This window comes from Thalassophryne amazonica, chromosome 2 (assembly GCF_902500255.1).
Source record: "Thalassophryne amazonica chromosome 2, fThaAma1.1, whole genome shotgun sequence".
In the NCBI taxonomy this organism is placed as follows: domain Eukaryota; kingdom Metazoa; phylum Chordata; class Actinopteri; order Batrachoidiformes; family Batrachoididae; genus Thalassophryne; species Thalassophryne amazonica.
In genome coordinates, this window is record NC_047104.1 from 16,271,468 (window position 1) to 16,291,027 (window position 19,560).

Here is a 19,560-nt window from a genome sequence, read left to right on the forward strand (position 1 = left end):
ATGTATATATATATATATATATGTATGTATATATATATATATATATATATATATGTATGTATATATATATATATATATATATATATATATAAAGTATGTACGTGGGTGTGCATGTACATGTGCACATGCATACATATATACATATATATATACACACATACACGCACACACATATGCATGCACACACCTATACACATACACATATACATATGCATATATATAAACATGATTGGGATTGAAAAGGACATAGGAGCATCTTCTTTATGATATGTGAAATGGAATTTAGATGTGGTAAGGTGACATTAGTGCAGAGATTTGTAAATGAGTTGTCTGACTCGTTTGCACATGATTTGTGGACATATTAATATTGCACGTGATTTGTGGACATATTATTGCATGTGGTTATTTCACAGTGTTATTGTACAGTCTGACAGCAGCAGGGAGGAACGACCTACGGTATTGTTCCTTCTTGCACTGAGGGTGCCATACTCTGTCACTGAACGAGCTGGTCAGCTCCTCTACAGTCCGGTGCAGAGGGTGAGAGGAGTTGTTCATGATGCATTTGAACTTGGTTAACACCCTCCTCTCAGTCACCTCCTCCAGAGAGTCCAGAGGACAGCCCAGGACAGAGCTGGACTTCCTGACCCCTTGTTCAGTCGCTTTCTCTCCTGCTCCGTGCTGCCCGGGGCCCAAAAGATGACAGCATAGAGGAGAGCAGAGGCTACAACAGAGTCATAGAAGGACTTAAGCAGAGGCCTGCTCACTCCAAAGGATCTCAGTCTCCTCAGGAGGTGGAGGCGTCCTCCGCATTACCGTAAAAAAGGTCCAGTATTCTATTGTCCCTGGTTTTACATGTGACGTACTGGGTGAACATGGGGAGGGTGGCGGAGAGGGAGGCATGATTAAAGTCCCCGGTGATGAGGAAGAGCGCACGTGGGTGTTGTGTCTGCAGCCGCGTGACTGTGCTGTGAATCTGCTCACAGGCAGCAGCGGCGTCCGCAGAGGGAGGAATATACACACAGAGCGTAATCAGACTTCCAAACTCCCATGGGAGATGGTAAGGCCTCATGCTCACTGCGAGTAGCTCCACATCCGAGGAGCAGATCTGGTCTTTGACGTGAATGTGAGCTGCGCTGCACCATCTCTCAGTCACATAAAGGCAAGCCCCCTCCTCTCTTTTCTCCACTCTCCGCCAGCATCCTGTCCGCGCGGATGAGTGTGAAGCCGTCCATTTTCATTACAGAGTCCAGTACATGTTCATCTAACCATGAGACTGCAGCCCTTATACAGCCTCTGGAAACGGGTTAGCGCTGATAGCTCCTCGGTCTTGTTGCGGAGAAATCTTACATTCCCCATGACCACAGACGGAATATAAGTCCTTCTCCACTTTGTCCGCCCGCCTCTGCAGCCCCTTCGTTTCTTCCGAATGTCTGCAGGTACGTCCGGGTGTTCAGTATAGCAGGGACCCGTCCCGCTGTACATTGAGTCCAAGCAGCTGATCGTGGCTATAAACAATGGGACGTCCGGAGCTGGAATCAAAGGGATTTCCCCACGCTGCCTTGAAAAGTGCCGAGAGCAGCATAAAAATAATCACAAGAGTAACAACAGTGGGTTTCCCATGTGCATACTTGCACAGGGTACGACCCACTGCAAATAAAGACAAATAAGCACTATTAAAAAGTATTAAAAATAGCGAAAGTAGGAAAAGAGGGGCCAGAGCAGAAGTAACAGGCAGCTGCATTAACAGCGCCATCTTGAAAAAAAAAAGAAGTCCATAGTTCAAATGATGTGTTCAGTTCAAATCTGAAGCAAACATTTTTCTTCTTCTACTAAGGTGAACTTTTTGTGGTAAACACCATTAACTACTGGACAGGAGGAACCTAGCAGTCAATGTGACTCACCGATTTGAAAATGTAGGTCTTTCAACCAGACGTGTGGTGCTGTGACATGTCAATCATCTGTGTATAATCAGATTTTAGGGGAGTCTAGTGAAACCCCGGCCTCCACTCTAGCTCCACCCATGCCAGGAAGTATTCAACATTTGACATTTCCTGTTTCACTGTAACTGAAAATTTGGCAGTTCCTGTTTGAGTGTAAGCTTGCCACTGAGTTCCTGTGAGATTCCATGGGATCTCATCTGTCAATCCAGGAAGTGTTTGACATTTGAACATTTCCTATCTTACTATGGATTTGAAATTTAGCACTTCCTGTTCAGGACACCCTGTACCATGAGCAAGCTTCACGCAGCTGTGCAATGCTTCGCTCGTACTAGTTAATTTGTTACTTTCAGCAGCTGCCGACAACAACCCCCTGCCACCTCAACATGAAAATAATAACCAGTTTGGCCAATACTCACTTTATTGGAAGCGCATTTTTAACAGTAATGCAAACAATGTATGTCTTGACATTTTAGGTGGAACTTAAGTACTATTTCCTGAAAAAAAAGGTTTTGTAAAACGACATCAAGTCAATGAACATAAATACTTGTTTTATTTTATTTTTATTTTATTTTTTTTACCTCATACTTAACTGTTGACAGCACTGTAACGGTAAAATTTTCAATTTATAATCTACTATAATCTACATTGTTTATAAATGTGACAATCTTTCTACTGTTTTAGTTGTTGAAATTATTATTGTTATTATTATTATTAGTAGTAGTACTATGAAAAAATATCTCCAAAAGTGGACCTTTAATCTAAGGGTGTTATGGGGGGCGCAACCCCCTCCATGCCCATTTCCATCTGAATTTGACTCTGCCTTGCTGTTTGCGTGCTTAAGATGCTGTGTTCTTAAGATGCCAGAGCTTCCCACAGCTAAACTTCAGGCAACCTGGCCTCCCCTCTAATTCCCGTATTAGTGCAAACTGTCTTTCCTGGTGTTCCGGATGATTTCTGCACAGTTCTCATGCTTCCCTGGCTCCTGGTTCCTGGCTACCTGCACAGCTACGTCACTTTAGAACTCCTCGGCTCTCTGCTCAGAGCGCGACTCTGCTATGTAAGATAAGATAAAACTTTATTAATCTCAAAGAGGAGAAATTCACGTTATGTCAGCTCTTAAAAGAACACACAAGATGGGTGCAAATAGAGGAAAATGTTCATCAAACAGCGTGTGCAAGGATAAGCAATAATACCTGTAACAGTACAATAAAATAAGAAAATGAGGTGTATATATATATATATATATATATATATATACTCAACAAAAATATAAACACAACACTTTTGGTTTTGCTCCCATTTTGTATGAGATGAACTCAAAGATCTAAAACTTTTTCCACATACACCATATCCCTCAAATATTGTTCACAAACCAGTCTAAATCTGTGATAGTGAGCACTTCTCCTTTGCTGAGATAATCCATCCCACCTCACAGGTGTGCCATACCAAGATGCTGATTAGACACCATGATTAGTGCATAGGTGTGCCTTAGACTGCCCACAATAAAAGGCCACTCTGAAAGGTGCAGTTTTGTTTTATTGGGGGGGATACCAGTCAGTATCTGGTGTGACCACCATGTGCCTCGTGCAGTGCAACACATCTCCTTCGCATCATCTGTGAAGAGAACACCTCTCCAACGTGCCAAACGCCAGCGAATGTGAGCATTTGCCCACTCAGGTCGGTTACGACGACGAACTGGAGTCAGGTCGAGACCCCGATGAGGACGACAAGCATGCAGATGAGCTTCCCTGAGACGTTTTCTGATAGTTTGTGCAGAAATTCTTTGGTTATGCAAACCGATTGTTCCAGCAGCTGTCCGAGTGGCTGGTCTCAGACGATCTTGGAGGTGAACATGCTGAATGTGGAGGTCCTGGGCTGGTGTGGTTACACGTGGTCTGCAGTTGTGAGGCTGGTTGGATGTACTGCCAAATTCTCTGAAATGCCTTTGGAGACGGCTTATGGTAGAGACATGAACATTCAATACACGAGCAACAGCTCTGGTTGGCATTCCTGCTGTCAGCATGCCAATTCCACGCTCCCTCAAATCTTGCGACATCTGTGGCATTGTGCTGTGTGATAAAACTGCACCTTTCAGAGTGGCCTTTTATTGTGGACAGTCTAAGGCACACCTGTGCACTAATCATGGTGTCTAATCAGCATCTTGATATGGCACACCTGTGAGGTGGGATGGATTATCTCAGCAAAGGAGAAGTGCTCACTATCACAGATTTAGACTGGTTTGTGAACAATATTTGAGGGAAATGGTGATATTGTGTATGTGGAAAAAGTTTTACATCTTTGAGTTCATCTCATACAAAATGGGAGCAAAACCACAATTGTTGCATTTATATTTTTGTTGAGTGTATATACATATATATATATATATAGTTAAGTTCCTCCTCGTCTTAGTGGGATCCCGTTTTTATTCACCCTGTTTGTGACTGTGCCATGATAAAGAACTCTTCCTAAGAACTGCATGAACTCTGATATCAAACAAATAAGAACCCACCTGTATCAAGTCCTGCTTCATTGCAATTGCGTGACAACACGCAGCACTTGACCTCTGGATACAATTTATGAACTGTGAACAATTCCTGAACAGTAAACCTTATTTCTTGAGAAGACAACATTATTTCCTCACATCCAAAGCAACCTGTATTAAGCCTTTTGTGAACTGTGACTGTTTGCTCTAGCGTTATGAGTGCATTCACTCACCTTGTGTGTCTTTATTTACCATAGTTCCTGGTTTCGGAGGCGGGTGTTCCACCTGGTCCTGGTCCTTGAACCTTAGTAATCATTCTCCTTCAAGACTGGCTCAGAATACTGCAGCTCCCTATTTTCACCACCAGGAGGTGGGCCATCTCTCCATACTGCAGGCAGCCCAGCAGCACCTTTTATTTATTGATTATAAATAAATATATTGTCCTTTGTACTCCTTACGTGTCCAACTCCGTGCATTTGGATCCATTGCCTGAAATGGTCTGGTTCCGTATGTACCCCTAACCATAACAGATTGTATATTTATGCCTTTAGAAAGATGTTTGTAGTGACAACCTTATGTTATGCTATGTTAACTGTGCACATAACACATAATCTTGAGTTCATTCATGTTTGAAAATAAGACGGTCTAACAAACCTCTGATTGTCATCCCTTAAATTAAAATTTTTTACGAATATATTCATAACTGACAAACCAAAGCATGTGAATCAGATTCAGGGATCAAAATAAATCTTATCTCGTTTCACATTAAAAATAATCCTGCCCATGAGTTTGAGGAATGGCAAATTTCTGGGCGAAAATTCTACCAAACAAAAAGTGCTTGTTTTGATTGGCATTATGTGTGAAAGATAAACATCAGAGTGTCATTTTTAGATACACAGCAAAAAGCACACAATGGAAAACATATGGCTTTTATTTTATAAGAATTAATATTGCAACATTAAGTCACAGGAGACAGGAACACCTATCAATATATGTGGAATTCTGCTCTTTTTTTCAACAAATCAAAAACAAGATCTTTCGTTTGAACCATTCAATATAAATACAGAATTAAAAAAAATACATTGCAAAAAAAATAGACAATTTAACCACAATGAGACAATCAGACAGTGAACAAGACATTTTTTTCCTTTAAAAAAAACAAACAAACAAAAGGACGCAAACAATTAAAAAACATACACTGCACGTGGCCCCGCAACCCAATCCCGGATAAGCGGTTGAAGATGTATGTCCACTGTAAGTGGTGAACCTTTTTTCTTTTTTACTTATTTTTTGGTTTATTTCAGTTACAAATAAGTCTATTCACAGAATATACAAACATTTATTTGCCAGTTTGCTTGCGTGTGTCTGGCCTTTGTTATCAGCTGCATTTACTTTAACTATTTCTCAGTGTTTGACTTATTCACAGTATGTTTGCCTAATGTGTGTTTGTGTGTGTCATTGTGCCATTTGTCTGCTCAGCCAGAATTCACACAGACGTGACAACAGCGATGCTTTAATCAAGTCTAAATACATGAAAAATGCCACTGAGACACTCGCTGCCAGACGTGTTTTGTTGAACACAGCGGACGCCCCGTGTGAATCCATCTGCTCGCTGAGGACCCGTTTAGACTACACGGCTCCTCCACAGGATGATGGACTGTCTGTTAACCATGGAATGAAGCAGATCTTTGGTCATCTTTAGCAGTGTGCACCAGAATAGTACAGACAGAAAGAACAATGTCGATCAAACAACATCACATAATACGCACAAGAAAGCGGACACAATGAAACACAGTGCTTGCGTCACATCTGCTTCTCATCAACACGTTATGCACAACGCCACAGTTCACAGTGTAGACATTTGACAGCGAAACACCAGATGACAAAGTTTCGTGAGTTCCGTCTCACTTGCACAACACAAAAATTCTCTTCATGTAAATGAAGAGTTGGGACACATGGAGGAAGGCCTTCTTAATACCAAGTCCGTTCCAACACATTTTACTTTTATTGGCTGTGGAGAAAAAACACTTTTCCAGTTCTCTGTTTGTCACAACAAATGATCTTCAGACATTTATGTTACAGCCACATGACTGCACCATTACGGAATACATATTTAATTCAAAAAGTGCTAATTGGCGATAATTACGTGAATCCCCACCACCACCAAACAAACAAATCAGCAACAAAGGAAATGAGTCATGGTGGTACGGCAGCTCGAGTCTTTACTCCTGGTCCAGAGCAGTTCTTGAGCTCACAGCCAGGTTCCTGTGGAGGTTTGGGTTCTGGCTGTGCCGGTTTCTGCTTCGTACCGAAGAGAAGGACGTATCACAGCCGGGAACTTTACACTTGTGGAGCAGCCGCAGATGGACAGTTTTGTAATGGGCCCTGAATGTGCCTTTGTTGCTGTACACCTTTTGGCAGATGTGGCAGGTTATTGGAAAGCTGCTCCCACCACCCTGAACAACGCCAACACAGCCTAGGGTCCTTTCTTCCCCAAGTGCCAACTCTTCGACCCCAGGCTTCCCAATCTCAACCCCGTCACAGCTTTCATCAGTGTCCTCCATGGGCAGCGTCTCCTCCTCCTCTTCCATCATTACTCCTTCCTCACTACCCGCTCCGTCTGAGTCCCAAGATGATCGAGCACTGCTGTTGCTGGGGGGTGGGATTGTGGAGGAGGTGCTTAGGTCGAGGACTGCCCCGTCATCCACATTTCCCCCAGAATGCCCTCCCCCTAACCCCTCCAGTGGAGTCACTTCAAGGCTTTCTGATGCTGCTGACACTTTGCTCATAGGGAAGACCAGGCCCATGCGGTTGTGTCCCCTGAAGATGACTGAGGTCTGACTAGTAGAGTCCCTCTGGAGCAGATCTCTGTCCCTCTGGCCATGGCAGTAGTCTTGAACAACAGAGTCTCTGCAGTGGGATGTGGGTGAGTACAGGACGTTTGGTGGGCTGAATGTGTCTTTGGTTAGCAGCTTGTGGTGGAGGTTTAAATTTGCACTGTGTCTGGAGGACAGAAAAATGAGCATCAGTACACCTCATCCAGAACATTTTTGTATACATCTCTCAAATGTCTTGTAATTTTTGTAGTACGATGAACTTGTTATGAGTGTGCCACACCAGATTCAGCAAACTCTCAAGAATACAGATCATTTCACAAATAAACAGAATTCCACCTGTATTGTGCAAGAAAAGTCTTGTACTTACTTGGACTTAGTATTTGTAGTGCTCATGAAGCACTGCAAATACTAAGTCCCTTTGGCTTCTACCTTTGTTTTCACTTGGGGTCACCACTGCAGATCCAAGGTGGATCTGCATGTTGATTTGGTACAGGTTTTACACTGGATGCCCTTCCTGACACAACAACATATTACAAGCAGAAATGTGGCAGGGCTAGGGTTTGAATCGGGAATGTTCCGCAATGAAAACAAGTGCACTAACCACATGGCCACCACAACACCCCCAAAATGCCAACTAAATCTACGCAAAAGACCGAAATATATTTTTCAGAAATGTTCAACAAGGACACTTTTTCGACGAGGAAGCTAATGTCCAGCTATCTGCCTTTAAAGCTGTTTCATCCCACTTGACGGTCAGACTACATTTATGAAATAAGGAAGTAAAGGTTTGACACGGAAACTGATTCAAAAACTATCTTGCCACATCAAAGCAGTTGCTGTCTGCTGCAGGAAAGGGGTCAATGGTTCTCACAGATCAACATGGAGATGAACACAATACGAGTGCCTGGACTGAGATTTACAAGTAGTGTTCAGAATAATAGTAGTGCTATGTGACTAAAAAGATTAATCCAGGTTTTGAGTATATTTCTTATTGTTACATGGGAAACAAGGTACCAGTAGATTCAGTAGATTCTCACAAATCCAACAAGACTGTTATGGATAAGACGCGGATTGAGGAGCGGTCCAGTATCTGACTGAACCCAGCATGAAATAATCAGAAGCAGTTCCAAAAAGAAAACACTTATTTTTCTCCCTTTATGCTATACATGAAATACTAAATAATTAAAGTTCTAGTGAGGTGAAAAGGCGGCGCGCTCTCTCAGCATCTCAACAGTCGGAGTCCGAACGTTCAAGACTCAGGAGTTCCGCCAACACCCCCCCAGGTAACTTTCCCAGACTGTACTCTGCGAAGGAGGAACAGAGATGAGATTATTCAACACTTATTACTACGAAATATTGTTTAGAGGCAAACTTATCAGCTACACGTTTAGGTCTGGTTTCAAACTTAGTTCAAAGAGGCTGCTGCTCACAGCTAGTGGAGGATCATTAATCCGCACGCCACTGCCGTGAGGAGCACGCCAAACAATTTCCACCAATAATTACTTATAGCTGCGTATAAACGCCAATTTACATTCACGGATAAACTTTTCAGAATATTCACCTCTGTCGTGTGCTGACAACGTTTGCCTCTCACCCTCGTCCTCCTTCACAGGCGTGATGTCAGACTCTGAAACGGCCCTCAGCGTCCCCACACGGTCGTCACAAGGTCGTATTCTCCGGCAATCTTATCCAACTCACTGCTGGTTTAAATGTAGTTCTTCATCACTACATTGGTACCAGCTGGAAGTCCTCAGATCTGCACGTGAACATCACAGGTGTCGTGGATTGTCCTGATAGAGAGCCGCACGAGAATGCAACAGGTGCAGCCAATCATCGTAACAGAGGAGAGAGACTCTTCTGCAGTACATTTTCCTCAGAGAACAGCCCCAAATCACCTGGGAAGGAAAATAAACACAAAACAACCCAACCTTGTCCAGCCACCCCAACACACAACAGTACCCCCCCCCCCCCCCCCCGTCAACGGGAAGCCTCCCGGCAACCGCACAAACCAGACCCAGAAACAGCCCAACACCTTAACCACTAGACTATCACCTCCCCACTAGACTCTTCTGCAGCACATTTTCCTCAAAGAACAGCCCCAAATCACCTGGGAAGGAAAATAAACACAAAACAACCCAACCTTGTCCAGCTAAACACCCCCCCCCCCCAACACACAACAAAGACCAAGCATTCATGATATGCACACTCTTAAGGCTATGAAATTGGGCTATTAGTAAAAAAAAAGTAGAAAAGGGGGTGTTCACAATAATAGTAGCATCTGCTGTTGACGCTACAAACTCAAAACTATTATGTATGTTCAAACTCCTTTTTTAGCAATCCTGTGAATCACTAAACTAGTATTTAGTTGTATAACCACAGTTTTTCATGATTTCTTCACATTTGTGAGGCATTAATTTTTTTGGTTTGGAACCATGATTTTGCTCATTTGCTGGTGTGGTTGGGGTCATTGTCTTGTTGAAACACCCATTTCAAGGGCATGTCCTCTTCAGCATAAGGCAACATGACCTCTTCAAGTATTTTGACATATCCAAACTGATCTACGGTACCTGGTATGCGATATATAGGCCCAACACCATAGTAGGAGAAGTATGCCCATATCATGATGCTTGCACCACCATGCTTCACTGTCTTCACTGTGAACTGTGACTTGAATTCAGAGTTTGGGGGTCGTCTCACAAACTGTCTGCGGCCCTTGGACCCAAAAAGAACAATTTTACTCTCATCAGTCCACAAAATATTCCTCCATTTCTCTTTAGGCCAGTTGATGTGTTCTTTGGCAAATTGTAACCTCTTCTGCACGTCTTTAATTTAACAGAGGGACTTTGTGGGGGATTCTTGCAAATAAATTAGCATCACACAGGCGTCTTCTAACTGTCACAGCACTTACAGGTAACTCCAGACTGCCTTTGATCATCCTGGAGCTGATCAGTGGGTGAGCCTTTGCCATTGTGGTTATTCTTCTATCCATTTTGATGGTTTTTTCTGGTTTCTGTTTTTTTTTTTTGTCCATTTTAAAGCATTGGAGATCATTGTAGATGAACAGCCTATAATTTTTTGCACCTGCGTATAAGTTTTCCCCTCTCCAATCAACTTTATTCAAACTACGCTGTTCTTCTGAACAATGTCTTGAACGTCCCATTTTCCTCAGGCTTTCAAAGAGAAAAGCATGTTCAACAGGTGCTGGCTCCATCCTTAAATAGGGGACACCTGATTCATACCTGTTTGTTCCACAAAATTGACGAACTCACTGACTGAATGCCACACTACTATTGTTGTGAACACCCCTTTTCTACTTTTTTTTTACTAATAGCCCAATTTCATAGCCTTAAGAGTGTGCATATCATGAACGCTTGGTCTTGTTGGATTTGTGAGAATCTACTGAATCTACTGGTACCTTGTTTCCCATGTAACAATAAGAAATATACTCAAAACCTGGATTAATCTTTTCAGTCACATAGCACTACTATTATTCTGAACACTACTGTATCTATATTTTAAATTAATGTTCTTGGTAGTCAATATGATTACATTTCAAATAATATGTTTCAAATTGCAGCATAAGCATAAACTGTGTATATACTGGACAATGCCTGCGTGACATCACCCATAGGTTGAAGTAGAGACTCAGAACAGCTGAAAAGAAAACCATATCTAGACATCACCATGTTGTCAGTGCTGACTTTGGTTATGTCATGATGAACTCATTATTGGATAAAGAGGTGGAATGCAGATGGGATGAGTTCATCAGCAAAATCACCTGCTGGAGTCAGTGGCTGCAAAGAAAACCTGCACTTTCTTGGCCCTTTCTGGAATACTGTGGACAGCACTGGTTTATATCGTAGCGTGAAATACAGATTTATTGTCACAGTCACTGGTTTTTGCAGTGTTGCAGTAAAATCAAAGAATCTGTGAGTTCATGTCCGTTAGATGCCCCCTGAGCGCCTCCCTAGGGATGTGTTCCAGGCACGTCCATCTGGAAGGAGACCCCAGGGAAGACCCAGGACTAAGTAGAGATTATCTCCTCACTGGCTTGGGAACACCTCGGGATCCCCCAGTCAGAGGTGGTCAATGTGGCCCAGAAAGGGATGTCTGGGGTCCCCGGCTGGAGCTACTGCCCCCGCGACCTTGTGCAGGCTCAACAAATTTCGGGGTCCAAACATGGAAAAAACTCTGAAATCTCAGGAGGAGTGTGTGCGTGCTGTGCCATCCTGGGGCCACTGAGCCTTTCCCAGGCAGGGACCATACTAGCTGGTCGTATACTGAGCGTCTGAAAAAAACAGACTTTTCTTGACTTTTGTCAAGTGCTTGCTTGGGAGGACTCAACACGGCCAGGCTGCAACTGCATCTGAGTATCACATGGGTTACGATAAGATGAGCACCGTATCCATGGGCTGAACACTGCCCTAAAAAGCATCTGCGGACCCCCTTTGTAATGAAAGTTGATTAAATACCCACCCAAAATTCAATTAATTTTGTGAACCCAACAATCAGAAAAAGCAAAAAATAATGAGTTTCACTACATTTTTCTCCTTGCTTCCACGTCTTACTTGTGACGATGTCATCGGTATGTGCTGGTTTTCCCCCGACTTCCGTAAATGTACCAAGTGACCTACAATAACTTTTGTTTTGAATAGGGAATTATATATTTTTAAAATCATTAATTATGTTACCCATGCACACAATGTTTTTGATTTTAAATCAGTAGTAGTCACACGACGATGTCAATTTGACAATTCGGAGTATGAGAGTTGCTCACACAGCGTGGTGTTCAGCTAACAGCCTGCTGCTGAACACCACAAAAACAAAAGAAATAATCCTGGACTTCAGGAAGAACAGGGCTGACCCAGCCCCGCTCTACATCCAAAGGGACTGTGTGGAAAGGGTCAGCTCCATCAGGTTCCTTGGGAGTGCAGCTCTCTGACAGCCTCTCCTGGACTACCAACACCACAATGGTGGTGAAGAAAGCCCAACAGCAATTCCACTTCCTGAGGGTGCTCAGGAGGAACAATCTGGAGGAGAAGCTGCTGGTGTTGTTCTACAGAGCCACCACATCAAGAGCATCCTGATGTACTGCATCACAGCGTGGCACGGGGGTGCACAGCAGCAGACAGGAGAGCGCTGCAGAGGGTGTTCAACACGGCCCAGGGAATCAGTGGTTGCTCTCTGCCCAGCATGGAGGACATTGCCAGCTCTCGCTGCCTCAGCAGAGCAGCCAGCATCAGCAAAGACACATCCCACCCCAGCAACCACCTGTTTGACCTACTACTCTCCGGCCGACGGTATAGGTCAATCAAAACTAGGACAAACAGACTTAGGGACAGCTTTCTCCCCAGAGCGATCACTGCACTGAACAATAACAAACCACTCTAATCTGCACTTTTCAAGTTCTTGTGCAATATCTGTAACCATGTGCAATATTTCCCGTGCAATATTATTCCACAGTGGTACATAATTCTCGTTTTACATTTTACTTTGGTCCACATTTTATTTAGTTGTACATATATTTAAATAATTTATTGTTAAAATTCATTATCTTTTATTTGGCTAACAATTACTCACACCTCGGGAAAGGACCTTTTGGAGTTGCACTCAAATCTCATTGCAATGCAAATTGCAATGACAATAAAGGCAATTCTGTCTGATTCTGAAGGTGGAATGGATTAGTTGTCATGAAATCAAATTATTATATTAAACTATAAGGAAGGGTGGGCTTTCAAAAAAATGTAATATTGACAGTGCACTCGTGCAATCGGCCACCTTGTCACAACATGCAAATACAGTACTTCAGTACCTAGCCAGGGTTTTCTATGTTATTTGAAAATATTATTTGATTATTTAATTGTTCTCTAAGAACTTTAATAAATGTAAAACAAAGTTACGTATATTTGCCTCCTTTAAATCTAAATTTATCCATTCTACAACTAAAACCATAATCTGATCTGAACTGGGATGCATCACACCCCCAGTACACGTGGTTCTTATGTGGCCCAGCGTGTTTATATCACTATGTTTGTCTTATGCCTTAAAGATTCAAGTTTCCATTCTGACCAAATTATTTTTGCTCTTACACAAAGGCCTTGTTCAGACTGTCAGTAAAAATCCAATTCATGGGCATACCTGATTTGACTCCGATTCCATGCTGCAAGTCTGATGAGTCAAAAGCATGAAATGCATGAAATCCATTCTTTTTCCAAATCGGTTTCAAGCATCATTGGTGGGTAATTTGAAATGTGATTTGAATCACACATTTGCAAATTCTTTTGTAAAATAACCTCCAAAAATAGAGCACTCAAATGACACCTCATGCCTGAAACACACTGCACATCACAACAAATGTGCAGGAGTCTCGTGCACATGTTTACGAGGTTTTGCAATGCACAATCAGTTTGGACCTTTTTGTGTGCGTGTGTGTGTGTGTGTGTGTGTGTGTGCGTGTGCGTGTGCAAGTGCACACAGGTATTTTTTAAAGGTTCACTTGTCTGATCAGTTACCAAACAGCACACCCCATATCAATTTATAATGTATATATCTAAAAAAAAAAAAATTAATTGAATACAGATAAACTCAGCAGATTTGATTAAAATTCATAATTCTGTGAGTCAGAACTCATAGCTGCAGCCTTCTGAGTGCTGAACAGCTGTTATGTGACTGTTTACGTTTTGTGTTCATTATTATTTTGTGACATTTTTGTGATGTGATTTGATTTTTGTGTGTGATTTTTGTGATGTCAGATGAAGACTGTAATATGAACACAGAAATCGGATTATGTCACTTGCTGTATATGTCGTATACATGTGGCACTGTATGTTTGTAGAGACATCAAGTGTTTTCAAAGACTTGATTAAAAAGGCTTGATTAAAATATCTTGCCCCCCCATTTAAAATGAACTTGTGAAAAACAACCAAGAACTTTAAAACATGTTAAAATGACTACTTGTATTTTCTCTGTGATTTCATTCATTTTCTAGCAGATCTGGTTAAATTTTTTCGTAGTTGCAGTACTCGGCCAGTAGATGGAGTTGTGTTGAATCAGGCATGAAAAAGCAGATGCCAATCACTAGAGTCAGACATCTGTGTGTGAGTGATGTAAAGCAACAGACATGAAGACTGATAAGTTTTCTTTGTCACTTTTCTACAGGTAAGATGACCAGAAATCATCAGACACAAGGGGGTTGTTCCCATTCTAATCCAATTCCATCATTTGCACGGTTATTTTTCTGTAAGTAATTCGGTCAGTGAAGCTCACCATAGCAAGAGCATCATCGCGCCACCAGTTTCTTTCACTCTCAGCTGACGCCATTATTGACATCTGTGTTAAACGCGGTCAGGGCGTGGAGTAACACATCAAATGTGAAACAGTTTAATATTTTGCCACCGTCAATGCAATATTTTAATGGTTGGAAATCTCATATGATTTACCAATCAGTTTTGCGGAACAAATGTAATTGGATTAGAATGGTTTGTAACGTGACTTTGAATTGATACGAGTGAGCCTGCATTAATGAGTGGTAACTCAGGGTGGTGACGCAGCGCCAATAAGAGTAAAAATGAGCTATGAAGCTGTCTTCTAAAAGGGTTAAAGCTTGATTTGTGTGAGTGTGAATGAGCGAAGGCTAACTGCACAAATGCTAACAATAATAAAGCCCGGGGCCATACTAAAATATGAAATGGGCGAAATGGGGACTGATAATCACGAAATTGGGGCAAAATGTAACAAAATGGAGCAGAGTGAACCAGACTGACTGCATATAATAACTTTTAATTGTTTAGCTTTTGTTTTATGTGAGTTGCACTCAGTACCTGTAGTACGGGCAGGTGCGCCATCTGGCATTTGAGAGATGAAACTTAAATGAATGGGTCAGTCTGCTCCATTTCGTTAAGTTTTATCCCATTTCATTATTATTAGTCCTCATTTCGTCCCATTTAGCTAAAAAAAAAACTTAATAAAAGTACTTAATTGAATCATATTTGGAGTCAGTCTGCTCTATTTTGCTACGTTTAACCCCCGTTTTGTTATTATCAGTCCCCATTTTGAACATTCGCTTAAAAATAATTAAATAAAAGCAATTAATTGAACCATATTTAATCATATTTGGAGTCAGTCTTGGTCAGTCTGCTCCATTTCATTATGTTTTACCCCTGTTTTGTTATTATTAGTCCCCATTTTGCTCATTCGCTTAAAAATAATTAAATAAAAGCAATTAATTGATCCATATTTAATCATATTTGGAGTCAGTCTGGGTCAGTCTGCTCCATTTCGTTATGTTTTAGCCCTGTTTTGGTATTATCAGTCCCCATTTCACTCATTTGCTTAAAAATAATTAAATAAAAGCAATTAATTGATCCATATTTAATCATATTTCAAGTCAGTCTGGGTCAGTCTGCTCCATTTTGTTACATTTTACCCCTGTTTTTTATTATTAGTCCCCATTTCGCTCCATTTTGCTTAAAAATAATTAAATAAAAGTAATTAATTGAATCATATTTGGAGTCATTCTGGTCAATCTGCCCCATTTCGTTACTTTTTATCCCCATTTCTGATTATTGGGCTCCATTTTGCCCTATTTCGTCCATTTCGTATTTTAATATAGCTGTAAAGCCTGCGCACTGCAGCTCCAACCTGATGTCAGAACCGGGAGACAGTATGCAGTTTCCAGTGGGTCTTTCAGAATAAGATCGTAATGATAAAGTGACCATAAGTGATCTTGTTACGTTTCAAGATTTTGTTATTTTTAAACAACACAGAGTTAGGCAAACAATAATAAATACTGGTGAGTTAAAGATAGTTCGAGGTTACCAGTAATGTGTGTGTATTGAGACATGCCAATCACTAATAGGGTGAGACATCAGAGTGTGAGTGATGTGAAGTAACACAGACGTTAAGACTGATAAGTTTTCTTTGTCACCATTTCTGCAGGAATAAAACTAATGTGCTACAACAAAGAGTTGACCACAGCGTCATTCTCAGAAGTGTAACATATTGTGAATCAATTAAATCAGAGTTGAATCAGATATGCTTTAAATCTGAGTTGATGTGGCAGTCTGAACAAAGTCGAAGTGTCCCATAAAATGAGCATCAAGTTCCTCAGAGGTGAGATGACAAACAGTGTGGCAACCAACGAAAGTGGCAAAAAACTAAACAAAAAATAAGATGTCTTCCTCACCTGTCTCGGCTCCTGCGGGAAGGGAAGGCAGCATTGCAGCCATCAACTGAGCACATGTGCATCTCCTTTAGGTGGACAGTTTGGTAGTGCAGCTTCATGCTGTAGGGATTCTTAAAGGTCTTACTGCACATCTCACAATGGTGTGGAAGGTCAGGGTCGGTGTCCAGGTGAGAGATTCCTGAGTCACTGAAGTCTTGTACACGGCTGTCAGACCCATCTTTTTCATTGTTTAAGAACTGGAGCGTGACCCCGTTAGCCATCCTGTGCTCTCCCTCATCCCACCTGAGCTCAGAAAGTTTTTCGGCTGGACACTCTCCGTCTTCTTTTTCATCCTTCTTAATGTGCTCTTCACAAAATAAGTGGTCCTCACAGTTGTTCTCTCTCAGCTTATTGCCAAAGCACAAAGTTGTACAGGTGATAACTCCCGTATCAGCCTGCTGTGATTCACCGTCTTTGTCCTCCTTGCCAATCAACTTTAAATCTTGGTTCACAAGACACTCTGCCTCTTCTCTCTCTTCATCACTATATACTCTTCTCTCCTGCTTCTTTTCCTCAGGCTCTTCCTCAGCTCCCCTTGCAAACATTTGCCCTTCTTCTCGAGTATTTTCACACTCCTTGTCCCTGCTCAATGTAGCAGCTTCGTCCTCAGAGCTGCTGCCCTTATCCAGCTGCTCATCTCGTTCTATTGGCTCCTTCTCTATTTTTATTGGCATACTTGATTTTCGAGACTTCTTCTTTGGTATAGGGTCTACTATGCAGGGTTCAGGGGCCATGGATGGTTTGATGGGGACAGATGAGGACAGCAGTGGGAGGGACGGCAGTGTTCCTGGGGTGTTGGCCAGCTCTGCTGGGCTCACTAGACTGCGATAGAATGGCAGGACTGGCTGTACTGTTTTTAAGTTTGGGAAGAGGATGCCACTTTGACCCATGCTGGGGAAGGAGGTACTATGGATTTTCGAGCCATTGTCCACGTGGCTCACCATATAGCTGGGCACTGTCTTATGGCTTTCTGTAGAACACACAGGGACAGAGGTGCCATATTCGGGCCTTTTTTCCCCTTGAGAGCTTTCATCACCGGACAAACTACCTCTTAGGTCTTTGTCTCGATTGTTGCGATTCATGGGCATGTGCAGGCGTGGGTTTGGATTGGCACTGTGGCGATTCCGGCTGCGCAATGAGCTGAACACCATGTTGCAGCCCTCAATGGTACACTTGTGCTTAATTTTTAGGTGCACTGCATTGTAGTGGATTTTCAATGTACCCTTGTCATAAAATGTCTTCTCACAAGCATTACAAAATACACGGCCCTTCTTCAGAGAACCTGGCCCAGCTCCTGCCCCAATGCTGCCACCATTCCTGTCCAGAGAGCGCATCTTACCTTCAGGTGACATCTGTGTTAGCTCAGAGCTCATGGAAGGTGTGCAGGGTGTGGAGGGTCCATCAGAGTAGTTGTCACTGGTGGAGAAGTCCTCAACCTCAATTTTTGTGGTGGCTGGAAGGCTGTCAGCTGTTTTTTCTTGGTTTTGTTCAAGTTCCATGTAGGATGAGGCAGAGCTGGTACTGAGCATGCTGGACTCTGGAAGATGAGAAAGATGGTGAATGTTGTCCTTCCTGAGACAGTCCTGTCCTTGATCTTCTTGTCTCTGATCTTGCTGGTCCAGTGACCCTCGGCATGGCTGCTGGGGCCGCTGGTGCTGCTGCAGTGTACCTGATGGGGAGCCCAGAAATGGTGCAGGAACAGAGCCCAGCAGCTGAAAGGGCAGCATGAAGGCCATGCTGTTGATGAAGTTCTCAAAGTGGTGCATGCTACTACCACTTAGCTTCTCAGTTTTGGCTGTGGAGAGGTTGACAGAGTTGTGCGGGGTGTTGCGCTCTATGAAAGTGCGGATATCAGAGTTAGTGCGGCTACTGGGAACCAACACTGCCTGGCCCTCCTTGTCCTGCAGAGCCATTAGTTCCACAATGGACTTGGTCTCACCAAAACGTAGGAACTGATGCAGTGTGGCGATCTCCTCCTCAAACGTCATGATAGCCCATCGATCCAGAACCTTCCCAGCTACATCCTACAGACAATAAGCGAAGATACAGCACAAAGTAGCACAGTGTGAGAGTAAGGGTGCGAGGTAGATTGAGAAGGAAAGTAGTAAGATAGGGAAGAAAGCAATTTCATCATAAGCATTGTGAGTGACTTGGTTTTCTCATACATATTCAAAGGGTACATTTAAATGACACTCCCTGTAATACAGGCTGGCAGGGCAGCAAAATAAAGGAATCGGATGGAGCATTAATACAAGCGGGCACCACAGAACCCCGAGAACCCTCATTACAGAAACACTGTTTCATCTCAGTGTAGCTCATTTCTCGTCATTTAAATCACATGATGAGAGACAACACAGCAAGCATGTGAGCTTACGAGTACATATGTGCAAAGGCAGGGAAAATTTTATACTGCCTGAAACATACCACACACACACATAGGTGAAGGACAAGTGATCAGAAGACGCTCTCCCTCCGTGATCAAGTGGTGCTCTCCCTCAACCCGCCAGTAATCACATGTGAGTTTGGGCGTCTTTGAATGTGAGCAGCAGCTTCGTGCCGTAACCATGATTAATATTTCATCACAGAGCATTCATCTAGGCGCCTGTCGAGGATTCTGATTCTACGTCCGCCATTAGATCAGCTAACATGAATTAAACGCAGCCAAACTTGAATACTTGATGATGTACTAATCGACGTGAGAGCCTGCACTGATACGGCGCCTGCAGCTCAGGGCTTGGCTCCATCTTGAGAGGAAATCTGAAGCAAAAGAAATAAGATTTACAAATCTACACAGCATGGTGCTGAGATCTCCCCAAACTCTGTGGTACACAGCAACAAGCGGGCCGTGTCAGCACTGGGACGGCTGATGGCACTGGTCATTACCTCACATCTCTTATCAGTCATGCTTTTTCGTCACCTTCTCCTTTGACACTTCCCCCTTCTCTTTTAGATTCCCCCCTCTCCGTTTCTGTCAGGCTCCTGGTCTGCCCATCAGCACTGTGGCACTGGTTTGATGATGACCACTGAGGGAAAGGTGGCATTTAAATAGTCAGCTAATGCTGGTACCCAGAGGTGTTT

The 19,560-nt window shown here is 42.7% G+C and overlaps 1 protein-coding gene across 2 annotated transcripts in view; it reads right to left on the minus strand.

Moving 5' to 3' along the window:
- Positions 1 to 5,335: 5,335 nt before the first annotated feature.
- bnc1 (basonuclin 1) overlaps positions 5,336 to 19,560 on the minus strand; it is a 32,254-nt gene continuing 18,029 nt past the window's right edge. Inside the window, exons 4-6 of one of the 2 annotated variants that reach the window (XM_034183867.1) lie at positions 18,422 to 18,506; positions 16,444 to 18,316; positions 5,336 to 7,425 (exon numbers count right to left, since the gene is read on the minus strand). In XM_034183867.1, coding sequence (XP_034039758.1) covers positions 6,645 to 7,425; positions 16,444 to 18,316; positions 18,422 to 18,506 — 2,739 coding nt within the window. In that variant the 3' untranslated portion in view covers positions 5,336 to 6,644. Of the gene's footprint in view, positions 7,426 to 16,443; positions 18,507 to 19,560 lie in introns of both variants that reach the window. The other variant, XM_034183858.1, reaches the window with a different exon arrangement.